Here is a 19,252-nt window from a genome sequence, read left to right on the forward strand (position 1 = left end):
TCATCAACAAATACCTGTGCCAATTTGTCCACAGAATAGCCACTCCTAACAGGGATAAAGTGAGTAGATTTGGTCAGTCTATCCACAATCACCCATATGGAGTCTAATTTGTTGGATGTTGCCGGTAATCCCACCACGAAATCCATAGCTATATTCTCCCATTTCCACTTTGGAATTGGTAGTGGATTAAGCATTCCAGCCGGCTTTTGATGTTCCAGCTTCACCCTTTGACATACTTCGCAGGCGGACACAAACTGTGCCATTTCTCTCTTCATAGCTGGCCACCAATAAACTCTCTTAAGATCTTGATACATCTTGGTGGCTCCAGGATTGTATCTAGCATTATGAGCTTCCCTCATAATGTCACCTTTTAGACTCACGTCATCTGGTACACATAACCTGTTCCCATAGCGGAGGATCCCTTTGCCGTCAAATCTGAACTCTTTATTCTTGCCTGACTGCACAGTCCTGGCAATCTTCACTAACTCTGAGTCCTCATGCTGTTTCTGAGCCACTTGCTCCAGAAACACGGGTGTCACTCTCATCTGAGCCATCAAAGCTCCTGTACCAGAGAACTCTAACTGCAGCCCTTCATTAATGAGCTTATAGAACTCCCTCACCACCGGTCTCCTCTCTGCTGAAACATGGGATAGACTGCCAAGTGATTTCCGGCTTAGGGCATCTGCCACAACATTTGCCTTACCCGGATGGTACTGAATTTTGCAATCATAGTCACTAAGCAGTTCTACCCATCTCCTCTGCCTCAGATTTAACTTCCTCTGACTCAAGATGTACTGCAGGCTCTTATGATCTGTGAAGATCTCACATTTAACCCCATAAAGGTAATGCCTCCACATCTTGAGTGCAAAGATTACAGCTGCCATCTCTAGGTCATGTGTAGGATAATTCAACTCATGCTTCTTTAGCTGTCTAGAAGCATAAGCAATTACCCTTTCATTTTGCATCAACACACAACCTAGTCCCACACGGGACGCATCACAAAACACTGTGAAGTCTTCATTACTGGTAGGCAGAGCTAACACCGGTGCTGACGTCAATCTTCGCTTCAGCTCTTCAAAGCTTTCCTCGCACTGATCAGACCACACAAACTTCTGATTCTTCTTGGTCAATCTGGTCATAGGAGCGGCAATTTTTGAGAAGTCCTGAACGAACCTCCTGTAGTAACCTGCCAAACCCAAGAAGCTCTTGATCTCTGTTACTGTAGTGGGTTTAGGCCAGTTAGCTACAGCTTCTACAGAACTCAGCCCTTATGCACATTTTGCCTCCCAAACCTTCCAAACTCAAACGCAACACTCCTAAATATGCATAAACACATTCATAAGCATATAGGGGTCTCAAACTATCCTATACCCCAACAAACAACAACATAACAACTCAATAATCAAGCATTTCATACTTAACTCACATAAACCCTAACATTTAACAACTAGTCTAAACATGCATTTCTACCCCATAAACCTTCATAAAACTTATTTAAATCATCGAAGGAGGCGAGGATCGACGCTTACCTCTTGAAGATCGAGAGAAAACGTGACCCAACTTGGAGATTTGGGGAAAATGGGTTCCGGAGGTCTCCAAGCTTCCAAACTTCGATCTTTGCTCTAAAACTTCAAAACTAAGTTAAAACTTGTTAGAAACTTGTAGGATTTGAAGGAAAACCTCAAAACCAACCATGGAAGGGCATGAACTCACCTTTGCCCGAAAATGGAGGAGAAAACTCACCCATTTTCGGACATGGGGCCTTTTATAGGTGGCTGGCCAGACCACCTTCGGAAGCCAAATGTAACTCCAAAACTCCACCAAGTTCGGCGGCCGAACATGAGGTTCGGCGGTCGAACCTGGAATTTCCTCCATAGTGCTTTTCTTTCAAAAACTCAATTTCTTTCTTACTTAAAACCTTAAAACACTTGAAAACATTTTAGAAAAAAATATTTTATCCTTCTAGAGGATTCCGACATCCGAGATTCCGCCGGAAGGTAGGAATTCCGATGCCGGAGTCTAGCCGGGTATTACATTGATGGTGGAGGCTCCTTCTCTTGTTGATACAAAGTTATATTTAGAAGGTTGATGTTGAGGTGGATGCTAAAGCGATTTATGTATTTTCATTCTATAGTAAAAAATCAGTTTAAATTTAGTTAGTTTATCAGAGATTATAATTTTTTTCAATCAAAATTTAACTAGAGATTATCATGAATTAGAATTTAACTAGAGATTATCATGAATTAGAAGACAAGCTAATATGACTATTTTCAAGCTATCTAAGGTGATTCTATATTATGCTAGTTCTATTTTTTAGGTTGAACTTTTTAACTCAGTATTTTTTATTATTTTTTATGAGATTACTCAAATTTCATTATTCAATGTTATTTTTTTATTATTTTTTATGAAATTACTCAAATTTTATTGTTTAACGATACTAATTATAGATTTTATGATGATTTTTATATTTGGAGTTTGTTGAATCCTTTACGTTTAATTTTTTCAGTATTATTTGTAATAAATATTTTGATTAAAAACTGAAATTAAATTTAAAAGAATAATATTAAATCAAATTAAATGAAACAATTTCGGCTTGATATTGATTCTCAGTAAATACAGAATCGAAACGGGAACGGGCCCATTCGGGTTTTGCTAGTAATTAAATTGTTGGGCCCAGGCCCAAGTTTTATAATTCAATTAGTTTATTTATTTATTAAAATCCCAGAAACAAATCTTACGTCAAAGAATGGAAATATTCAGGACAAGCTAATATGACTATTTACAAGATATCTAAGGTGATTCTATATTATGCTAGTTCTATTTTTTAGGTTGAACTTTTTAAGAAACGGGAACGGGCCCATTCGGGTATTGCTAGTAATTAAATTGTTGGGCCCAGGCCCAAGTTCTATAATTCAATAAGTTTATTTATTTATTTATTTTTTGCAATCCCAGAAACAGATCTTACGTCAAAGAATGGAAATATCCAGGATGAAGGATCTCTTGCTGGTTGCTCCATCTTTATACAAACTATCAATTAAGAAATGCAATTAACCCAAAACAATAAAAATTACTAACACACTCTTCAACAATCACAACGTCACCATTAATTTTTCTCTCTCAAAATCAGATCTCCCTCCATCTCAATCGCATCCTTTAAACCCTAGAGGAATTCCAATTTCTAGCTCTATAGACTACAAAAGCTCAAGTCTCTAGCTTCGCGATTTCTCTCTGCAATGGTTGTCTGCAAATGCCGTAAGGTAACTCTCTTTGATTCTTCCCCTTTCGTGATTCAATGAGATTGGAAATGCGGGATTTGTATATGATCTCTTTTAGATCTGATTTAGTTGGTTACCTGCTATTCAACTCGTTTTTGAAATCTTATTCGATCTGTGATTTTGTTGGTTTTTGTTTACTTAAATTTTTAGATTGCTTGCAATTCAATTCTATTCGATATTATTGTTTGTTGCCACACTTAATTGAAGGATTTTAGCGACCTTTTTGTTGGTTTCTAGTTTAATTGTAGTTTCGCGTTGTTGAATTTTTTTGGCGTTAAGCTAAGAGTTCGGAGCTCGTCACTAGCCAATTGCTGATCATTCACCTGCATTGTGTAACAGTGTTTGCTAGTTTTTAGTGCTGTTTAAATATTAAAAGTTCGGTTAAGCTTTAAATTATAATTTTGGATGTTAACTGTAATTGATTTTTCTAAATCTTGATTTATGTTTGCCATGGAGCTTTCAATGTTTTAGGTTATTAGTTGCATTTTCTGTTGGTTAGTTTTATGATTTAGATTGACAGTTATGAGACAGCAATGAGTGTTTTTTCAAATATGAGGATTCACGCATGTGGACTTTGCTGTTTCAGGCTACAAAACTATATTGTTTTGTTCACAAGGTTCCTGTTTGCGGAGAATGTATCTGCTTCACGGAGCATCAGATTTGTGTGGTATTTATATCAAACTCTTTATATCTCTTGTTATTGCATTGCAGTTTACACTTTGGTTATTTGGTCATTTGATGAAAAACAATTATCATCTTAATGCTGTTGACGTAATGAGATGTCAAGAACAAAAAGTCAAAAAGGCTTAATAAATTAAATCGAGGGATTAGGTTTAGTGTGAGTGGCCCTAGAGCTAAATTAACAGTAAAGGTGGAGATATGAAGTTATCAGGGAAAAAGGATATAAGGACTTTTCACTTTTGGAGGGAAACTGGCAGGAGGAACAGAGGAATCTGTTGGTGGTGCTACACAAGTGAATATCTGACCACACTTTAATCATAAAACTAGAAATGCAATCTTAAGGTGTCCTTCCAGAACTTTTGGAATAAAAAATTCTTGATAAAAGACTACCCAAGGCTTCAATATAAAAATAAACGTTTAGTTTGCACAAAATCTGCAGAATATTGTAAAATTATATATGTATAAAATACATACATGCAAACATATGGGCCTTTTTGTGTATGTTCGTGCTGTGCTTGCATGTATATAACCTAGAAAAGTATTTGTGTGTAGCTAGTTTTGGCTTACTCTGTATTTGTCTTGTCATTATTGTAGATTCGTACTTACTCTGAATGGGTAATAGATGGAGAGTATGATTGGCCTCCAAAATGCTGCTCATGCGAAGCTGTACTTGAAGAGGGGAATGATTCTCAAACCACCCGATTGGGTTGCCTGCGTATGTATTATTACAAATATAGCTGTGCTATTGCAGATTTTTTGTGAAATGCACGACATAATATGCTTTTATTTCTGGGATCCATTGTAGATGTTATACACACAAATTGTTTGGTTTCTCATATTAAGAGCTTTCCTCCACATACTGCGCCAGCTGGATATGTATGCCCATCATGTTCCACATCGGTAAGTGTTGACTTATTTGCTGATCCTAGCTGATTTTAGGGATATGATTTGATATGATTAGGATTCTTAATTATCTCTGTAATTATTATTTGATTATTTGCTTCATGTTTAGATATAATTCTTTGTGTATAAATAATCATATAGAAACAATTGTAAAGATTAAGAGTGAAATACAATAATACTCAAAATATTTCCAAAATTCTTCATGGTATCAGAGCTTTTTCCTGATTTTAGGGTCCAAATTCAATTTTTCATATTTAGGGTTTCAAAACCTTAGATCTACCTTTTTTTGGTACTAACCCATCTAGGAGCCTTTTCTCCTCTCACTGTCGGCACTAGGAGAATCGCTGGACTGTCGCTGGCCGATGGCTCAGCTCCGACGTCGGAAAAGCCCACACGTGAGGCTCACACACCTCCCCGTCCCGGCGTGTGACCAATCGCTTCCCGACACGTAACCCATCGCCTGACGCTACATCGCCGCTCCGATCACTCCAGCGACGATTCCGACCATCTTTTTCGTCTTCCCGTGCTGCTACCCGGTTTTTTGGTAAATTGATTAGGCTCTCTTTTGTGTACAACCTTGAGTATCTCCTATTATTTCATGGTTCATAAATCTTTACCGTAGCAGAAGGTAAAAGGGTCTCAATGGCAAAAGGTGAAAGGGTCTCGATTCCTAACTCTGATAATCCTTCCTTGGAAATTAGTCCCATAAAACTTGATGGAACCAATTATCTTACTTGGTCAAGGTCATTTTTGTTGTTTATCAAGGCTAGAGGACTGCAGGCCTGCAGGGCTATGTCACTGATAATGCAACCAGATGAGAGTGATTCAGATTTTTCTCAATGGGACTTGGATAATTGTCTTGTTATGACATGGTTACTTAACTCTATGCAACCTCATATCTCTAAGTCCTATTTGTTGATTGATATTGCTACAAAAATATAGAAGGCTTTGTCTTTAACTTATTCCAAGATTGGGAATGATGCCCAAATTTATGATATTCGGAATAAGATTCATGGTACTAAGCAAGGAGAAATGACTATCTCCCAATTTTATTCTGAGTTATGTGGCTTATGGTAGGAACTTGTTTACTATCAAGACTTCTAGGCAGACTGCACTGGAGATACAATCAAATTTCGGAGAATGATTGAAAAGGAGTGGGTCTATGATTTTCTTGCAGGGTTGAATAATGAATATGATCCATTTCGGTCCAAGTGTTGGGAAGAAATCCTTTTACTTTTCTAGAAGAGGCCCATGCCCATGTTCAACAAGAGATAAGTCGTTGACATGCTATGCTCTATACTACACCAGTTGAAAAGGCTGGGTTGACTACTAGTTTGAGCACACCACAGCCTCCTACTTCTGAGAAAGATCACTTACACTGTGACTATTGTGGGAAACCGAGGCATACCAAAGAGACTTGTTGAAAGTTACATGGTCGTCCCACTATAGGCCGTGGAGAAAAACGAGGTGCCTCCAGAACTCAAGCTAATTTAGCAGAAACTGTGGAGGAGCTCTTTAAGGAGACAACAACGACTGAGTTCCTTTCCCCTGATGAACTTCAAAGTCTCAAGCGCCTCCTGTTTCATATTGCACCTCTTCATCCTCCGGTGCCACATCTAACTTTGTAAAGTAAGGTAATGCTTTCTCTCTTAGAAATGTTCCATGGATTATTGATTCTGGTGCGAATAGACACATGACAGACTCTTCTAAAGGCTTTCTCAATTATTTTCCTTCTCTAACCAAAGATAGTATCAGAATTGCTAATAGCTCTTTTACTCCCGTATCCGAAACAGGTTCTGTTATTTGCACATCCAACATTAAATTATCATTTGTTATTCATGTTTCCCACTTTCTTGTCAACCTTTTATCTGTCAGTGCTATCACTAATGCCCTTAGCTGTAAAATTGAATTCTTTCTTGATCATTGTGTTATTCAGAATCTTCGCACAGGGAAGAGGATTGGCAATAGTAGGCTGCATGATGGCTTATACATGTTGGAGGGTAATCCAGGTTTTTCGATATCTTAAGCCTGTTTTGGAGAAAATAAGGATGTTAATCAGGAAATAATACAGTAGTACAGGCAATTAGGGCATCTATCATTTTTTGTCTTAGAAAAACTTTTTATTTGCTAGAACTCAGTTTGGCTTTTTATTTTGTGATGCTTGTGAGTATGCTAAACACACTAGAACATCCTATCCTTTGAGTCATAATAAAAGTCAAATTCCTTTGCGACTATTCATTCTGATGTTTTGAGGCCTACTCAAACTGTCTTCTTATCTGGTAATCGATGGTTTGCCACCTTTATTGATTGTTGCACTCGAATAACTTGGGTCTATCTAATTAAAGCTAAAAGTGATGTCTTTTCTTGTTTTTAATCCTTTCATAAGATGGTTTGTGCTCAATTTGATACTAAGGTGAAAATTTTGAGAACTGACAATGGAAGAGAATACATGAATAGTAGCTTTTCTGCATAGTTGGAGAGTAATGGGATAGTATACCAAACTAGGTGTCCTTATACTAGTGCTCAAAATGACATTGCTGAGAGGAAAAATAGGCATCTATTGGAGGTAGATCGATCTCTTATGTTCATCATGAATCTATCCAAATCATATTGGGGAGATGCAATCCTTGTATATGCTTATCTTATCAATAGAATGCCTCTCAAGGCCCTTGACTTTATGAGTCCTTTGGCGGTTCTACAAGTGAAGAATTCGTACATTATTCCACCAAAAGTATTTGGGTGTGCTTGCTTTGTCCATACTAGGACGGCAGGGAAACTGGACCCTAAGGCCCTTAAATGTGTGTTTGTTGGGTATTCTCCAACACAGAAGGGATATCGGTGTTATCACCCTCCCTCTAGGAAATATTTAGTCACTATGGATGTTGCCTTCCGAGAAACTTAACCCTACTTCAGTATCACCATCTCACCTTTTCAGGGAGAGAATAATGAGCAAGAAGAGGTGATCCCGAATTCTGTAATTCTGGATAATATGGTTCAACTAGAGAGTTTGAGTTCTAGTAGACAGGGGAAATGTCCAATTAGGGAGAAAGAATTGGTCGTTTGGACAAGCCAGATTTAAGAAGGTATTTGAGGAGAGACAAGGGATGCAGTCTACTCAGAGTCAAGAATCTTCTTCTGGTGAGTTAACCACAACTCTTGAATGCTCCAATGACTTAGATAAACCTATTGCACGAAAGAAGGGGTTAGATCTTGTACTAAGCATCCTATTTCTAATTTTGTTTCTTATGAATTCTTGTCTCCTTCCTATAGAGCCTTTGCCTTGCCTATTTCCTCTGTATCTATTCCACAGGATTGGAAGAAAGCTCTTGCAAATCCTAAATGGAAGGAAGCAATAATTGAAGAGATGAAAGCATTGGCTAAAAATGAGATTTGGGAGCTTGTCACTCTTCCACCTGGGAAGAAACTCGTAACACAATGCCGATGACACAATTGCACGGTTTAAAGCCAGATTAGTTGCTAAAGGATTTACCCAAATCTATGGAGTGGATTACCAAGAGACATTTGTCTCAGTTACAAAAATGAACTCATTCAGAGTTCTGTTATCTTGCGCAACCAACTTAGATTGGGATTTGCAACAGTTTGATGTAAAGAATGCTTTTCTCCATGGAGATTTAGAGGAAGAAGTGTTCATGGAAATTCCTCTTGGGTTTGCTGATGAGAAGACACAAGGAAAGATGTGCAGGTTAAAAAAGGTTTTGTATAGGTTAAAACAAGTTTTGTATAGGTTAAAACAATCTCCCAGAGTTTGGTTTGACAGGTTTAGCAGAGCCATGATGTTCTTTGGTTACTAACAAAGCAATGCTGATCACACTCTGTTTATCAAACATTACAAATGTAAGATCACCCTTCTTATTGTGTATGTTGATGATATAGTGGTGACAGGTGATGACAAAGAGGAAATGGCTCAACTAAAGAGGTTGTTGGCTCAGGAATTTGAAATCAAAGATCTAGGAAAACTGCAATATTTCCTAGGTATCGAGGTGGCTAGATCATAAAAAGGAATTTTCATCTCCTAAAGAAAGTATATTCTGAATCGTTTGGAAGAAACTGGTATGATGGGGCGTAAACCAGCAGAATCTCCCATTAAAAGTAATCACAAGCTGGAAGCAGGAATTGGTGAGTGTGGATATTGGAAGATATCAGAGATTAGTAGGAAGGTTGATTTATCTCTCACATACTTAACCGGATATAGCCTATGTTGTTAGTTTAGTCAGCCAATTCATGCATGATCCTCGCGAGACTCATATGCAGGTTGTACTTTGCATCTTGAGATACTTTAAATTTACGCTAGAGAAAGGGCTTCTTTACTCCAAATATGGTCACCTCTGAGTTGAAGCTTTTATAGATGCAGATTGGACAGGATCTCTTGATAACAGGAGATCCATCTTTGAATATTGCACAGTTGTGGGAGGGAATATTGTCACTTGGAAGAGCAAAAAACAAAGTGTTGTTGCTCGGTCAAGTGCTGAAGCAGAATACAGAGCAATGGTCCAAGGTGTGTGTGAACTATTATAGTTGCAGAAGTTATTGGAGGAGTTGAGGTTGCTCGAGGGAGACAAGATGACTTTGTATTGTGACAATAAAGCTGCTATAAGTATAGCACAAAATCTAGTCCAACATGACCGGACGAAGCACATTGAAATTGATCGGCACTTTATTAAAAAAAGATTAATAGACGGTGTCTTAAGCCTAGTTCATGTGACTTTTATTGGGTAACTTGCGGATGTGTTTACTAAAGGGCTCAACAATAAGATCTACTATAATCTGATTTGCAAGTTAGGCATGGGCGACATCTTTGCACTAACTTAAGAGGGAGTGTTGACTTATTTGCTGATCCTAGCTGATTTTAGGGATATGATTTGATCTGATTAGGGCTCTTAATTATCTTTGTAATTATTATTTGATTATTTGCTTCCTGTTTAGATATAATTCTTTGTGTATAAATAATCATGTAGAAACAATTGTAAAGATTAGGAGTGAAATACAAGAATACTCAAAATTTTTTCAAAATTCTTCAATAAGACTTAAGAGGACTTAAAGTTTGTTTATAGTATTTATCTACATATGTCATTTATACTTTTTTTGTGTATAAATAATCATGTAGAAACAATTGTAAAGATTAAGAGTGAAATACAATAATACTCAAAATTTTCCCAAAATTCTTCTGTAAGACTTAAGAGGACTTAAAAGGTTGTTTATAGTATTTATCTACATATGTCATTTATACTTTTTTCTCCTATTTTTGTGCACTTGTCTTTCTAGTGATGGTTAGTAGTTTTCTAGGTTATATCTGGAAGATTACTCTCATGGGTGGACCATGGATATGGAACTTGCATTACTTGCTCTGTGTGATAGTAGTTTTGGATTAGGGCAGAGTTGAGGTTCCGAGTTGTTATTATGTGGAAGCTTTCCACTTGTAGAAGAAGGCTTGGCAACTTTATTGTGCACCATTTTAAGTGTGTTCACTGTGTTGTGTTGTTGTAATGACTTTTTCTGAAAGAGAGTACATATACTAAGGTTAGGTCCTGCACCATTTAGAGGTTTAGGTTGTCTGGGATTTGCAATGATTGAGCACTCAACTTATGTGTGCCTTAATTGCAGAATGTCCTTTGTAAGGCTTGGCCAATTCACACAAATTGATTATGGGATTCCTCTTTTCTTCAGATTTGAAAGACTGACCAATACTGTTCAGTAAAAGGATTTATGTTTCTCTGTAGCAATTTAGAAGAATAAACTTGCAACTTTTTCCTGTTAGTTCAAGCCATTATGTTGTTTTTTCGCATTTAGCTTTTTGCTTTTAATTTTGCAAGCATTTCTTAGTGTGGTAAATGTTTTCAGATTAGCAGCACCATGTTGAATACAACAATTTTGAGCCTTAAATTTCCACTTCGCTATTCCTCAATGATTGAAAGAAGTTTTTCTTTTTCTTATTTTTTGTTTACAACTCTGCTATCTGCTCAAAGCTGCCAGTTATTCTTTGACATTATATTGATTGCAACTGAATACATTTTGGTCACACAGAAAAATAAAGGGGAAAGAACGGAAACATAATGAAATACTTTGTTTCAGTGATGGTGTTGTTTAGAAATTAGCTGCACTGATTCTTTTTGTACACTACAATTTAGTTCCATCTGGCCCTTTCATGGTGCAGATATGGCCTCCCAAGAGTGTCAAAGATTCAGGATCTCGTCTTCATTCAAAGCTGAAGGAGGCTATCGTGCAGGTAAATTTTACTTTAATATTATACTATATTTGATATTTGAAGTTCTCTCTAGTGATGCTTTGTCAAGTAGTATAATTATGCTGAACCTATTTTTGGATTTCCAGTTATTATAGACATCTCAGTTGTTTTATCCTTTTGTTCGCTACTTTTTTCACCTTTACTTATTATTTTAATTGGTGAGCCTGAAAGCTCTCCCGTCCTCTTTCCTGGTTTGATGGTACTCATAAGAAGGTGTGCTTGATTATCTGTCAGAAGTTGGAGTCTCACTGGTTATCAATTCAGAAGTGTCAATGTAGGAGTTGCATGGTTATTATCAAACACCTAACCATCAATAACATGAGGACAGTTTAGAATGGTTATAAACAAAAGAAGGAGAATTAATTTAAGTGTGATCATTCGTTCAGTAATATCTTTTTGAGAGATTTCTCCACAGACATCTTCAGTAGCTCTACATAAAGGGTCACAAGAGCAAGTATAATTGATCAGTCTTTCCTTGAGAAGTCCTATCAGCTGTAATAAAGTTTGAACTGTGATGTTGCAAATTGTTTCTCCTCATAACGGGGTGGAATAGCATGGTCGATTGGTCACTGATATGATAGAAGATGGTCTTTTTCCCCTCTGCATTATTGGGTTTTAACTTTATTTTAGAAATTTAAAAATTGTGTGCCTGCTTGTCTACAAGAAGTGAATAGTGGTTTCTCTTTCAATTTTGTATCCTTTAACTGGTGAATGGTGAATACTCAATTAGGTTGAGATTTTCATTGTTGAGATTTGTTGAACATTTGTCTAGTGCCATTTCTATATAGTCTCACCTATAACTCTTAAGAGTATATCCCTGACTTCAAGATATCACTGACTTCAAGAAGCTGAAATTGTTGTCTTCCTTATCATTGTTCAGATAAAGTTTTGAGCAGTTTTGTTCTTCATCTTGCAGACTGGTTTGGAGAAGAACTTATTTGGAAATCATCCCGTTTCTTTGCTGGTGCCGCCTCCTGCATTTGCCTCGGATCCATTGGTTGACATTTCTTCGTCATCCTCGCTGAAACAAGATGAAATAAATATATCTGAGGGATACTTATCTGCAGCTGGAAAAGAGCCTCCTAAAATTTCAGTATCAGATATTGTGGAAATTGATAGCCCCAGTTCAGCAGGGAATTATTTGAAAAATTCAAGTCCTGGTGCTGTAAGAATTTCCTAATGTTTTTTCCTTCTTATTTGCATTGATATTTTAAACATTGTACTCACCTTGAAATTTATTATCTGTTCAATTTGGCTTGTTTTATTGCTTCATTTTCTTACATTTCTTTTTTTTTTTTGCAATATTGCTATGCAAGCCAGCCTGGTGCTACTACACGGAAGGGTGGCATCAATGTTGACAGGCAGAATTCAGAAATTTCATACTATGCAGATGATGAGGACGGGAATCGTAAAAAGTACAGTCGAAGGGGTGAGTGAAAACTTTACTATGTGCAAGCAAGCTCAAATGACAGTGGAGCTTGTGAGCTTTTTAGAAGATCAACTTTACCAGCTTACCATTAGATTCTGTTCCTTTTGCTCTATGGTTGTCAAAATTATCAAATTGATTTAAAACAATTTCATTCATTAAAAGCTCAGGACAAGCGAATGGATTAAATAGCTGTCACCTGTAGCAGGCATGAGGGGCTTGGTAAATGTGCATGTGTTAATGGGAAATATGCTATTTGGAATTTGGATGGCACAGAATGGAAGGTGGTTGTGGCGTTTTATTTTTTATTTTTTCCTTCTGTTGGGTTGGTTTTCGTTTTGGGGGTGGGGGGTGGGGTTATAATAATGCATGGAAGGCCATTCATCTCTCACGTGTTTCATAGAATATAGCAACCACCGTTGCCAGCAGATTGATTTATATCGTGTTCAACTTTCAAATTGCAACTCTTCCAATTGTAGGTCCATTCCGCCATAAGTTCCTTAGAGCATTGCTTCCGTTCTGGTCAAGTGCACTACCAACTTTACCAGTAACTGCACCTCCACGTAAGGATGCATCAAATGGAGATGATGCCTCAGAAGGTCGTGCGAGGCATCAAAGACCATCAAGAATGGATCCAAGAAAAATCCTGCTTTTTATAGCAATCATGTAATGTCCACTTCTTTGTGAATCAGTTACCATATAATCCTCACGTGAGAATGAATTATAAGAATTATTGAAAAGGTTGATTTTATATTATTGATTTGCTATTATGAATTGCATGCATTAAGTAACCAATAGTGGGTATTTGCGGTGTTAACTTATTAAAAGAACAATACACAATGAATCAATAGCTACCATAGCTGTTTTTTCAAGGGCAGGTGCATTATTTTCACAGCTTTGCTAATACACGTGTCGTAAAATGTGCAGGGCCTGCATGGCAACTATGGGTATACTGTATTACAGAATCGCACAGCGGGGTTTTGGGGAAGAGCAGCTAGATGATGAGCAGTAGTAGTTCTTACTTGAGGTTGTGATGGAATTTTAGTGATCATTTATTCCACCCGTATATGCATGTCTGCCAGGTGGTTAATGGTGATTTTGCTGCTGCTGCTTCTGCTTATTGTGTGTGGCCTCTTCCATTTTTGCCTCAGTTGCTTGTTTATGAGTGAAATGTTCGAGGGGATGGATTGGAAGAGAGTTTATTTCTAGTGTCAATGGCGGTAAATTGTTGCATAATCTATCTTGACAATGTTCCTCTTAGGCTGTTTCCATTTTTTGTCTATTTGAATCGAATTGGAAGATTAGGTTAAGAGGAAAGATGTTTGTTTAAATTGGCTTTATTTTGTAACCTTCTGTCAGCTAATAAATCTTGCAAAAAGAAGTTGAGCTGGTCAAGAGCTGTCCTTCCATCTGGGCAATTTTAAGGGGCTCTGACAGTAACCAAGCTCCGTTTGTGCTGGAAAATTCGATTTGGCATGGAGGAATGGTTATGGTGCTTTTGATCAGCAATATCCATCTATTCTATCTAAATTCTTTCTTTCCTAATTACCGGAGTTAGGCCCAGATGGGATCGAGCCTTTTTATTAATGAGTTCAATTTATTTACGCCTTAGAATTGCTATCATTATTCATCTTTAGATGAATAATTTTCCTTGTGGAAGCTACCACTCTTTCTTTTATGATAACAAATTGCTTAGACTTTACATATGACCATTCTGATATCAGGTAAAAGCATGGGAGGTCGCAAAGTTATATTTATCATCTCACCCATATTAATAAGAGCTTGAAAATTACTTTTCATTAATTCTTATTATAAGCTCATTTGATCCAGATCAATTTAATCTGTTTAGTAGTACTCATTCAAATATTACATATGCATAACAACGTAAATGTTTTAAATCGTCGTAAACATTCAAAATTTTAGAAATTTCAAAAAATTTATTGATTTGCATACCGTTTTCTTGGATGTACAAATGTCTTCTAGATGCCACGCTGTCCTTGCTTTGGGTTTGTAGCATTGGCTTTTTAGTTTTCCTGTTGTACCAAAAGTTTGTTTTATCTCCTCTTCAATATATTTTTACTTATAAAAAAAATTGAAATACATTTAGAGAAATGTATCTAATTTAAGGTGACAAATCAAGTGGTATTTTTATGCACAATACCAAAGCTTTTGTTTGATTCAAATAACTTATTTGAAAAGTAATTTACCTTAAGTTAAAGTAAGTTTATAATAAGTCAAGGAAGTGAGAGTTTTGATTCCTTCAAAAGTTGAAGCATATAACTAGTTAAACAAGTAAAATTTTAGCATTTATTAGGAACAATGTTTATAAATCTTATGATAGGTATTCAAAGATTCATAGTGAATTTCAATAGGAGCTTCTTTTGAAATAATAGCGCGTTGATCTTACTACCACCGAAGCCCACAAAGGAAGGGAAATGAATTATCCCTTTAATATATCTCTCTTCTCCTATCAATTTTATGCAAATTACACCTAAATTCCTACAACAGCTCTAACTGAATAATACAGAGCATGAGCTTATCTAAATCCAAATGAACACTGAAAATTCATACAATACAAATACATAATTATAATCTATACCATAAAGAGGGGAAGGATAATAATAATAAAAAAGATTCAAGGCCTATCATTTAACTTACTAAATCCCTGAGATTGCTGGCCGTTACACAATAATCCACAAAATGAAATGAAAAATAAACCTAAAAATAGACAAAGACCTTCAAACTATGATCATTACATTTTAAATTCAGTCTTTTTTTTTTCCTAAATTGATGGACACTAAAAAAGGTATTAATAGATGGTGCATTGGCAACTTGAACAATTTCTTCACTCCATTATTTTCTTGCAATCCCAAGCAGTAACTACCTTCACACAAGCACATTTCTATTATATATCTTTTAGTTGATAATAGAACTGAAATACTCTCAATTAGAATATATATATATATATATATAACAGAAAGATTAATACATAATAATTTTTTTAAAAAAAATTAAGGATCGTATACTTTAATATTAATATATATCAAAAGATAACTGACCTTGCACGTCAGCTAATTTTCCTCTTGCATGCATATGTCTTGATTTATCAGATGCCATAGAGGAATTTCCTGAAGAGATTGAGACAATGGAACTGGCTTGTGAACAAGGAACTCTCTACTCACTTGCTTCATTGTTGGTCGAGATTTTGAATTGGATCTCAAGCATGCCAGTGCTAACGTGACCCCAAGAACCACACTTTGAGCAACCATATGGTTGTTGGGAGGAAGGAGACGTGAATCTAACACATCTTTCAACATTACATTTGAATTTGATGGTGATGATGGTAATGAAGGTAATGAAGAAAGAAGTTCTCCGGGATGCTTTCCCATAATTATTTCCAGCGCCACCACTCCAAAGCTATACACGTCACATTTCTCATTCACCACCATAGTATATGCAAGCTCTACATTAAAAGAGAAAAGAATGCATCATTTTAGAGAAAGCAACATAAGAAAGAAGAAGACAAGTGTTATACCTGGAGCAATATATCCACGAGTGCCGGCAAGTATAGTTTGATTGGATGAATCAAGATAAAGAAATCTTGCTGTTCCAAAATCAGATACAATAGCCTCCCAATCTGAGTTTAATAAAATGTTGTTGCTTGATATGTCTCGATGAACAATTGGTGGACTACAATCATGATGCATGTATGATAAAGCATGTGCAATTCCTTTCACAATGTTCACCCTTTTCCTCCAACTTAATTTCACTGCTTCATCTTCATTTCTTAGGACATAGAATAAACTTCCCTTTTCCATGTACTCATAAATCAAGAACATTGCTCTTTGATGTAAGCAGTAACCGTAAAGCTTCACAATGTTCTTATGGCGAATTTCTGTTAACAGTTTCACCTCATTTTTGAAACATTTGTCAAAACTTGGCTCCTCTGCTTCCTTCCTATGGAGTTTCTTCAAGGCAATTACTCTGCCACTTGGAAGTTGTGCCTTATAAACAGTGCCATAGCTGCCAGTTCCAATGCAGTATTTGATGTCAAAATCCTCAGTAGCTTCAACGACATGCAGTATTTGAAAGGAGGGAAGTTAAAGTCTAGTCTCTAAAAGATTTCTACATACATCTTGTCATTTATAAGATTTCAAATTCAACTAAATTGCACTGAAATTAAAAGATAATCAACATTATAAAAGTAAAATTGTATTGAATCGAATTTATTTAACTATTTGATTTTAGTTATGATTTTTTATTAAAAATTACATTAAAATCAAATCTGTAACGACCCGGAAACTGGACCGCTACCGACGCTACGGTCCAAATCGATTTAAGGTCGATCTAGATTCTAGCGCCGGTAGCGATCCGATTTCCGGATCGTTATAAAATCAAAACAATATTTGAAAACTATATATATATATATGTTTTTTAATAATTTCAATGATATTATATTCTTTTCGTTCCATAATTTTATTTATTTATTTTTTAATTATTTTAAAATTATTGTTGACTTTTATTTTTTAGATTATAATAAATATATAAATTAATTATTATAATTTTATTTAATTTTATATTATTTTCAATAAATTTTACAAAATATCTTTTAATATTTAATAAAATTTAATATATTTAAAATGGATATAATTGAAAAGTTAATAAAAAATTATATTTTTTAATAAAACAGATAAAAATTATAAGACGGAATGAGTAATTTTATTATATAATTTTAATAATATATTTTATATATTATATAATTTTATAAATTATATTTTTCACTAAAATAATGTGATTTTATTTAAAAATTTTAATTTTATGAAGTGTTAAACATAATGAATAAATAAGGTATAAACAAAATTTAATCAACCAATTCACCAAAAACTGGCAGCACTCGTTGGGTCCTGTGCTTATGTTATTGATTTAATTCAACAAAGAAAACAAGTGATGGGCTATGAATGAGGAACACTGAAATTCTTTAACAAAATACTAATTCAATGTAATTTTAACAATAATATGATTTTTAACAGATTATCAATTTTAGAAGTGTTAATTTGAAAAAAATTAATAATAAATAAAATAATTTTATATTTGATAATGAATATAAAAAGAAATTACTTTTTAAAAAATTTGATAAATTGATTAATAAATTATTTTATATTATTAATTATATATATGTACTTTAAAATTCTTAATAAATACATTAAAATTGTAGGTAATTATTCTTTTAATAAAATGAGATTCAATGATTGAAATTAGAAAATTTTAAGATATGAAATTGAAATTAAGATGATAATAAATAATTAAGGGCCAATAAAACTATAGTCCAAATATAATACAAGTCATTATTCTTATAAAAAAATACAAAAATCTATATTTTTCTCGTGTTTTCTTTTTACCATTAATTTAAAATCAATTCAATTCAACTAAACATATTTCTTTTTTAATTATTTTCTTATTTGGAATGAATAAACTCAATTCTTTTTAATTTAAATTTTTTTATTTTACAATTTTTAATTTACATTTTTTTTATTTTACAATAAGTAGACATTTTGTATTATTTTATAAGACTATGTAATTTATTTTTCATAATAATTTATACCAAACAAGAGAGGCACCTTCATCCCCTTCAAAGCATTTTCCGGTTGCCGGTATGACATGTGCCCCTTGCCGTATCTTCCCTCCGCCCCTGATTATAATGAGTTTATTGCATTAATGTTCATATTTTCATGAAACCTTTTATTTCAAGTTATCACCTTTTATTTTATTGAAAAGAACACATTTTTTAAAAATATTACTTAAGAAATAGGATAAATTATAAAAAACAATAATTATACTAATTTCATTATAGTTTAAATTTACCTTAAAATAATATTTCATAATATTGCATCTTTAATAAAAATTAGTAATTTTTGAACGTTATTAAAAAAATATTAATATAATAAATAAAATATAATTATTAATTAAAAAATAAAAAAAATATCACACGATTCAATTTATATTAAACTAGTATTTTATAATATAATTTTCACATTAATATTTTTAACTATATCTAAAAATTTTAATTGATTATTAATAACGCACACAAATTAAATTATAAATTTCAAAGTAAAAAGATATAATAAAATCAGAAAATTTTTCTTTTATTTTTTTACAAATAAAAATTTTAAAAGTTAATTTAAAATTATTTTAATGTATTTAATCATAAAAATACTGAAATAATAAAATATATATATTTTAAAACTAATTTCTTTAATACCATTTAAAATAATGCCTTTTCAACTCAAGTGGAGACTTGTCGCAACCCAAGCCCACTAGAGTAAATCCCCATTTTGCTCAACTTGTTCGTGTTGTTCTACGAGCAATCTGTCAGTAAAAGAGCATCGATTAAACAAGCAAGTCGTTGTAGTATAGTGGTAAGTATTCCCGCCTGTCACGCGGGTGACCCGGGTTCGATCCCCGGCAACGGCGATATTATTTTTAACACTTTTAATTGTTTTTTTTTTTTTTTTTTTTTTTTAAAGCTTCTCAATTTTAACGTCACCGCATGTTTTTCTAAAATTACAGTATCTTAAAATATTTAGCTGAAAAATTAAGTTTTTCTCACAATATTAATGAGAATAATTATTATCCTTTACATGATTTTCAAGGACAACTTACTGTAAATTAATGAACGATAATTACAATATCTTATATGTGATACAT

The 19,252-nt window shown here is 34.3% G+C and overlaps 2 protein-coding genes and 1 non-coding gene across 4 annotated transcripts; 2 read left to right on the forward strand and 1 right to left on the reverse strand.

Annotated features, from left to right (window-relative positions):
* Positions 1-2,945: 2,945 nt before the first annotated feature.
* Positions 2,946-13,942, forward strand: LOC110625112 (zinc finger protein-like 1 homolog). Of its 2 annotated transcripts, XM_021770650.2 has the most exons (9): positions 2,948-3,257; positions 3,862-3,942; positions 4,551-4,671; positions 4,762-4,856; positions 11,032-11,103; positions 12,038-12,286; positions 12,442-12,550; positions 13,027-13,213; positions 13,475-13,942. In XM_021770650.2, exons 1-9 carry the CDS (start codon positions 3,234-3,236, stop codon positions 13,557-13,559), a joined length of 1,023 nt encoding a protein of 340 aa, XP_021626342.1. In that variant the 5' UTR covers positions 2,948-3,233; the 3' UTR covers positions 13,560-13,942. The 2 variants fall into 2 exon arrangements, with proteins under 2 accessions (XP_043817014.1, XP_021626342.1); XM_043961079.1 differs by lacking the exon at positions 13,027-13,213 and having other exon boundaries at positions 2,946-3,257.
* Positions 13,943-15,169: 1,227 nt separating this feature from the next.
* On the reverse strand, positions 15,170-16,632 carry LOC110624216 (MDIS1-interacting receptor like kinase 2; the record flags this gene model as incomplete). Its single annotated transcript, XM_021769331.2, has 3 exons — positions 15,170-15,431; positions 15,607-16,010; positions 16,083-16,632. Coding segments are annotated over 2 exons (942 nt in total), but the record flags the coding sequence as incomplete, so codon positions are not given.
* Positions 16,633-18,946: 2,314 nt separating this feature from the next.
* TRNAD-GUC lies at positions 18,947-19,018 on the forward strand. The gene has a single exon. It is a non-coding gene; the product is annotated as a tRNA-Asp (tRNA).
* The last annotated feature ends 234 nt before the right edge of the window (positions 19,019-19,252 follow it).

This window comes from Manihot esculenta, chromosome 10, assembly GCF_001659605.2.
Source record: "Manihot esculenta cultivar AM560-2 chromosome 10, M.esculenta_v8, whole genome shotgun sequence".
NCBI classification, from domain to species: Eukaryota; Viridiplantae; Streptophyta; class Magnoliopsida; order Malpighiales; family Euphorbiaceae; genus Manihot; species Manihot esculenta.